Raw genomic sequence first — 7,603 nt, 5'->3', positions numbered from 1 at the left:
TTTGAATGCACTTATTCTAGAAAGAAGCAAACAGTATCAAGATGCATTCAGGGTTTATTTAGAAACACATTTGTTACAGTGGTGTTTATCTTATATTACTCCACCTTTTATGCAACATTCAGAACCTTTTTGTGACATATATAGATGGCTCACATGAGCAAGGCCCTCTTGAAGAAGGGGATTATCTTGAATCACTCTACTGCAAAAAAAAGACCCTCTTTCTCTGGAGGTTCAACATCCCAGAAAATCTGAGAATATGGGTATTTAACTGGTTTTCTCTTCTTCTGAAAAGTTATATTTTTGTAAGTACAACATAAAACTATTAATGAAAAGTGAAGCTTTTCTTGTCTCGACACGCACACAAATATTGCTCCTCAAGAGGCTGAGTGGAGATGTGAAGCAGTAAATATCCATTTTAATTTATACATACATATTTCTGAGCCCAAATTATTTAGCAATAACTATAATTTAATATTTCAGAGTCTTAGAAAAATACAATGGCTCTTGTTGCTGAATGTCTTGTTTTATTTACTGCATTCTAGTATATAGCTGACTTCACTAAGAAAATTGTACTGTTTAACTCACAGTCTGGTTTCACAAACTAATATAACAATATAATAACTCATTGTATTTGCAGTGCCAAGGCTCACAAATCCCTCACTTACATCACTTTGTAACTGCATCATGTTTTTGGCTAGCTCAAGGCTCATGGCATCAGGCAAAACATTGTAGGTATGGATCAAGCTTTTGTAGTTTGCGTTTGTAGCCACTTCCTGGGCTTTCTTGGCCGCCACAACACTGAACATGTCAACTGGAGTGTGGAAATTGGTCTTTGCCTTCTCATAATCTTTTTTGTATTCTCTATCAGATTGCATCTTAGCCACGTGCATGAAGTGCACCAGCTTGGGGTCATCTTCAAGGCTGCGGAACCCAATGTGCTTCCCTTTCGCTTTTTCGTAGGCGAGTTTGTACTTATACTGTCGGCAGGAAAGAGAAAGAACAGCCAAAAAAAATATTAACTTTTTAAAAAAAGCATTACCAAGCACAATTTTACCTCTGAAAATATAGAAAATAGTTGTTCTGTTTCAGCACAAGATCTCAGGTTTAGTCAAATGCACTCAGTCTTACTAAATAGCCCGCAGGACATGGTGAAGCTTGCTGAACAAAGAGCCAAAAAGCTCTCCAGTGGAGTAACACTGAATTATGCAAGTGCTGCAGAGGTTTATCCCATCAAGCATAAAATTGAAACCTGGTCATCTCAAGACATTCAAACAATCATATTTCCACGTAACAGAGCACTTTGAAAATGTTCTGACTGTACCCTGAGTACTATCACACAGTCAAACTTACATCACTGGCGATGTCCCTGGAGGCTTTGGCTGCTTTGATTGGAATAGCATCTGGCTTCAGGTCATAACCTTTCTTCTTGTCTTTCTCCCATTCAGCTTTGTAAAGTTTCTAATTTAAAATGTAAAAAAAAATAGAACAGGTGCCCTGTTATGAAGGCAGAATAACTGAAGTTGCCTACCTCTGAATTTATTTTTTTTAAAAAAAAAAAGACAAAAAACATTCAATGCAACAGACATTGGATGCCCCTTCTGAACATGGTAACTCACATTACTCATGGTGATCTGATTCACTCTAGACTGCAGAATTTCTGGAGTATCTGGCATGACATGGATGGTGGTCTTCTCCTTGTTCCATTTATCTGTGTAGAGCCTCTGCAATTACAAAGTAATATTTAGCATTAAAAGGGCATTGCATTCATAAAATAAGAGCTTGGTTTTGTTTTACTCATTTGCAATGAATCATATTTTGCAGGACACTAAAGTTCCATAAGCACTACAAATAATCTTCACAAATAACTGCCAAGTGGCAATATTATATTCCTTCCCTTTCTTTAGTTCTTTATTTGAGAAACTTGACAAGTATGTTTTGAAGACTAATAAATATTGAAACTGCAGATTTGCAGTTTGCATTCTTCCCTGCTTTAATGCAAAGCAGAAATTATTTCTTCTTTTCCACCCATTCACTTTCCATGGCAAACATGGGATAAGGATCAGTGGTGTGCCAGATAACTAGGGATTAATTCAAAGATTTCCATTTCAAGGAAATGAAATAAAATTTCAAGGAAATCCTAATTTAGATTTGCTTTTCAAGGAAGCTTGTACAAAAACTGACAGAATTTCAGTGGGTTTTCAGCTCACTGATTGTGAATGCTACTCCATGGAGAAAAAGAGTTGCCAAAGAACTAGAAAACATCTTTAATTACATACACAAAAAAGAGATCTTTAATCTTTATAAATAGAAAATAGAAATCCCTTAACTGTGAATACAATCTGAGGCTTCCACCACCACTCAGTGTCCAGCCTTAACCCAGCACACCACTGTACCTATTTGAAATTCTAATGACTTCAGTGGAAATGGACCTGCCCCAGGATTTTACAGGACAAAGACCCAATCTCTGGCTCAGTCATGACCATTTGATCCTTTCTCACCTTGTTCATGGTCTTGGCATTTTGCCTAGCCAGCACTTGTTCCATTGCATCTGTTGGAATGGAGAACTTCAGTTTGTCTGGGGCCTGGCGATACATCTTCTCGCTGAGGATCTGTGTGGCTTTTTTGGCCTTTTCCACATCCAGGGACTGAAGTGGTACCCAACCAACTCCTTTCAACCAGTTATTAAAGTCTGCTTTGTACAAATTCTTTTGAAAAATAGGGAAAAACACAGTGAGACAAGGAAAATTAGAAATGCCTTTATAAATACAAACAAGTAAGGCTTTAAATCTTCTCCCAGTCATCAATTTTTTAAGGAAATTTTAGACAAGCCTGTTATAACTATTTTTTTCCAAATTCTAAGCCCAACATTAACAATTATTGATGTGATAGGGATAAAGAAATTATTTTCACTAAACCAGAGTGTGGAGCTCACACTACAAACCAAATACACAGCCCTTAAAGCAAATTTTGAGTGCTAAACATGAAAATCTGACAAAAATGTTTTTAAATAAAACTCTTGTTTGTTGCTAGACTCAGTTTGAAGTAGAATTAATTCAGAGAAATTGCTTCAATGTCTTCTGCTTAACAGCCTGGTTCTGCACAATCTTGAACAGACAATACTCCTATTCACTCATACTTCAGAACATGGCTTTCAGAACAGATAAAAGTACAAAAAATAAACTACATATTTTCTGGATATATAAGCAGACCCTGAAGTTATACTAGTGAAAAAAATGGGAAGGAGTCATAAAACTTAAGGGAAACTACAAAGCTTTTTTATGAATCCTTATTCATGCATGGCATGTGCATCTGTTGGAGGATAAAGGCAGGAGGGAAAAGTGAGCAAAATAAATACATCTCAAATCCCTAGATATTATACAAACATGCATAAAGTCTATTTTCAGAAAACTTAAATAAAATACAGTCAGAATTTAGACTCTGTATATAAACTACAGTCTCTGACAACACAAATAATAACCACAGTTATTTACATATATATATAACAATCAGAATTAACACAAATCCAACTAAAAAGAATAAATGAATTAGAAAAAGATGTTCATTGGCTTAGAATTAGTCAAACATGTAGAGATACAAAGAAAGGTGTTACTTGCTAGATGAGTTCCCTAGGACTTTTCAGCTCCACATAATTTGGACAATCGTTGGAAAATACAGATTTCCAAACCAACTGTTTACATCTCAATCTACTGTTAACCCAATCTAGTTCTTTTTTTAGCTTTAGAAGGTTAATACTGTAACACAGTCTTTATGAGAATAAAAAAAAGGGGCTGATGAATCATTACATACATCACTTTGAAGCTGCATTGCATTTTTTGATAGCTCCAGGTTCACGGCGTCAGGCAAGAGTGTGTAATTGTGGATTAGCTGCTTATAGCCAGTGTTGGAAACTGCTTCCTGGACTTTCTTGGCAGCTGTCACACTGAACATATCCAGAGGAGTATGGTATTTGGTCTTGGTGGCTTCATAATCCTTCTTGTACTCACGATCTGACTGGATTTTGGCCACATGCATGTAATGGACAAGTTTCGGGTCATCCTGCAGGCTCCGGAATCCAACCTGCTTGCCTTTGTCTTTCTCATAGGATTCCTTGTACTTGTACTGGAGACAGAGGAAAAGAAAGTCTTAACCACTTTGGAAAGAGAAAATATACTCTTGGTAATGTTAATACTTTAAATCTCAATGTTTTAACCACTGCAGTTCATTCTATAAACCCATACATTGTTTTTCTGATAGCACAGGATTAATTAGGTCAAAAAAGGAAAAGGGTTGTTGGATTTCTCAGCTTGTCTTGACCCCTGGTATGGACCTGAAACAAGGTGTGCAGTTACATCCTCTCCCTCACCATAGACACAGCCATAGATGTCTAACTCCCAGAAACATTCAGCTTTTAATTAAAAGATTAGCATAATAACATATTATTGAGAAGCCCAAGGCTACCAAGCAATTAGATATGCCAATATTCAGCTATTGAAGGGATGCAGGTTTAAGTGGGGAACAGAAAGGATTTGCAGCCTTCTGCTAAAGTTAGGGAATTTATTTCCATGTTCCAAATCTCCTTCTATAGCTGGGGTCAGCAAGTTTTACTGCTGCCTGTTGACACAGCTGCCTGAAAACAGCCACATTTCTGCAGCTTGTGAACTCCAGGCAAGTAGAAGCACAGGTCTCCAGCAATTAATGCAGCACAGGTAAATTAGAACAAAGGAGCTTTCAAAGAAGCTGGTGAATACTTGAAGCCCACAGGACAAAGAGCCCAGCTCCCCAGGACTTTTCTTCATGTGCTGCAGAAAGCTGTGATGTAGATGTATGTGTTCTGTAGATGATACTCACATCACTTGCAATGTTTCGAGAAGCTTTGGCAGCGATGATGGGGATGGCATCTGGTCTCAGGTCATAGCCTTTGGCAATGGTTTTCTTCCAGTCTGCTTTGTAGTTTGACTTCAAACCAAAAAAAAAAAGAAAGCTATGAGTTTGTGATGTTACAAGTAGCAATTTTAAGAAAATTGTTTAAGCTCATAGGTTGATTGTAATTTTAGGACTAAAAGGATTCAGTTTAGTCTGTGGGATTGCAAGGAAAAATAGTAACCTGCACAGAAATTACAGTTATATTATGATGATTAAATCTACTAAAAATATGAGAGTCCTTCAAGACAATCAGTTTAAATAATGTAGCTAAGTCATTAACTCAATAAGCATTTTTTGCCATTTCTGTGTGAAGCAACTCTATCAGTGGCATTTTGGCCCTTGCTTAAGCAAACCCTTTTTTCATTTGACTGAACCTTCAAAGAATTTTTTCCCCATTTGCTTGAAAATCAGGCCTTTTGGTCTTCAGTGACTGAAGAGAGCAGTCTGGCTGATTTTTTGTTAGCTGTTGGTATCTGGACAGACTAGAATTTCAAGGCTATTAAAAGAGATGTCAGTTTTTACCTAGTTCCTGGAGACCTGATAAAGCCACTAAAAAATTTAATATCATGAAGGCAATAAGACTGATACTGTCAGTGGAGATCTTGATGGATGCAAGAAGTGATGGAAATGGTGGGAAATGGCTTTGTCTATTCACTGGATGAGTGAATTTTCATCAAAAGCCCAGCAGCAGGACACAACACACAGAGGACTCATACTGCTTGCCTGTGCAGTGTGTTTGATGTAAAATTAGATGACAGAAGCTTCCAAACCTATAGGAATCTGAATAATAAGTCACTCTGGTTTACCTCATTCAGCCTATCCAATAAATCCTCTTCCAATAAAACACTCAAATGTGTTTCTGTTCATCAGCATTCAGTTTTAAAAACATGCTTGACAAGCACAAAACTCATTGTCTTCTAGAAGTAAAAGTTCAGCTGCACTCACAGCTTGTGTATTTGTCTATTCAACATCACAGCATGAATAAGTAGTTATTTTTTCAATGAAGTAAATGACAAATAAATATATTATTGAACAAACTATTGGTTATATGCTCACATCACTCAAATTGAAGGCGTTGACCCTGGCTTGGATGAACTGAGGAACATCAGGATCCAGGGTGTATTTGTGCTTTACTTTCTCACCCTCTTTCTTATATGTTACCTGCAAGGAAAAAGAAACAAATACCTGTTGTCAAGCACAAGGTAGGCAGTATTAGTGTCAACAAATAGAAACAGTGCTTACCCACAACAATCCAACAATTCTTACCCACAAATGGCAATGTTACTATTTGTACAGTTTTTAAAATGTAAATTTATTTCTTTTTTTTTAGATGGAATAGCAGAGAGCAAGGTAGAAATCATAAATTGGGTAAAAAAAAACAGTCATTATATTGCATTAATAATGAAAATCCTCTTACATCACTCAGTTGCTTGGTGTTGTGCTGAGCTAGAAGCATTGGTATGGAATCTGCTACACTGGTGAACTTGATGGTGTCTGGGTGCTGACGATATTTCTTCTCATTTAGAGCTTCTCCAGCCTTTTTAGCCTTTTCAACATCCAGAGAACCAAGAGGACTCCACCCAATCCCCTTTAACCAGTTGTTGTACTCTTCTTTGTATGCATTCTAGAGGGGAGATAAAGCCAACACAGATCAAGATTTGGCCACAGAAGTGTAATAATTCTGTTTAAAACAATAATCACTTAGCCTAGTTAGTGTGTCTTATACTAACAGGAAATACTTATAAATTCTTGAAGGGAACAACAGATCTTGAAGTTTGTCTGTGACTTCATTAAAAAGAAAATGAGCTAATGTTATTTTTTGATTCATTATTGTTTTCTCATACACTGTAACATCCCTTCAGCATTTACTAAACTTCCTTTTCTTTCACCCACGTGACAATTTTCACCAACCTTCAATTCTTAAAAACTTCTAACCTACCACGTGGTGATCATTTAACATGGTTTAATTTGTTCTGTGTTCAGCAGACTCTGGGAATCTTGGCCTTATGCAAAGGCTCCATTTTTGGTTCTCTTCCTACAGTAAAAATATGCAGAATTGACAGACAGCAAGTGACAAATTTATCCTGGCTAGAAAATATGCAGAAAATGACCAATATAAACATTCAGAGAGGGTTAATGCACAGTCTGAATGCAAGGCTATTGTGGACACTATTTTTAAGACTCTAAAACGTGTGGCCCATAAAAATAGGGGTCTAAACTAGAAAAAAAAAACTGTGGTTTTCCACAATTGGTAGAAAAAAACCAAATAAAATTCCACAGCATACAACCAGGTGCAGAGTTCAGCTGTGTAGGTCCAGGCAAGCATCTGAAACTATCTGCCAGAAGGACCAAGAAGGTCCTAGGAGAGGCTTCCTGTGCTATAGATCTCCAGAATGTATTTCTAATAAAATCTATAGTTACACTTTGTCCACTTCTTCATCCTGAATAGTTAATAATAATCCAACTACACTATCTGCCTCATGTGAAGGCAAAGCAAGACAACTTGAAAGAAGTCTTAAAGAATCAACCAAAATTACATTGCAAACCAAAGTTTTCTGCAGAAATGAAGGAAACAAACAAAGTTGATCTGATTTCAATATTCTAGAAGTCTGCTTTTTACTGATACACCAACAAAATCCTGGAATCTGCTATTTCTAAATGCCACCACCAGGTGATAAAA

General features: G+C 36.7%; 1 protein-coding gene across 1 annotated transcript in view; it reads right to left on the bottom strand.

Moving 5' to 3' along the window:
• Window positions 1-665: 665 nt before the first annotated feature.
• Window positions 666-7,603, bottom strand: part of LOC103778828 (nebulin-like) — a gene marked incomplete at both ends in the record, with an annotated part of 21,768 nt that continues 14,830 nt past the window's right edge. Inside the window, 8 exons of the mRNA XM_008946444.1 lie at window positions 666-977; window positions 1,351-1,458; window positions 1,617-1,721; window positions 2,499-2,705; window positions 3,808-4,119; window positions 4,849-4,956; window positions 5,980-6,084; window positions 6,341-6,547. Coding sequence (XP_008944692.1) covers window positions 666-977; window positions 1,351-1,458; window positions 1,617-1,721; window positions 2,499-2,705; window positions 3,808-4,119; window positions 4,849-4,956; window positions 5,980-6,084; window positions 6,341-6,547 — 1,464 coding nt within the window. The remainder of the gene's footprint in view (window positions 978-1,350; window positions 1,459-1,616; window positions 1,722-2,498; window positions 2,706-3,807; window positions 4,120-4,848; window positions 4,957-5,979; window positions 6,085-6,340; window positions 6,548-7,603) is intronic.

Source organism: Merops nubicus, unplaced genomic scaffold, assembly GCF_000691845.1.
Source record: "Merops nubicus isolate BGI_N331 unplaced genomic scaffold, ASM69184v1 scaffold11508, whole genome shotgun sequence".
NCBI classification, from domain to species: Eukaryota; Metazoa; Chordata; class Aves; order Coraciiformes; family Meropidae; genus Merops; species Merops nubicus.
The sequence above is the reverse complement of the archived record's forward strand: the minus strand, read 5'-3'. Positions and strand labels throughout refer to the sequence as shown.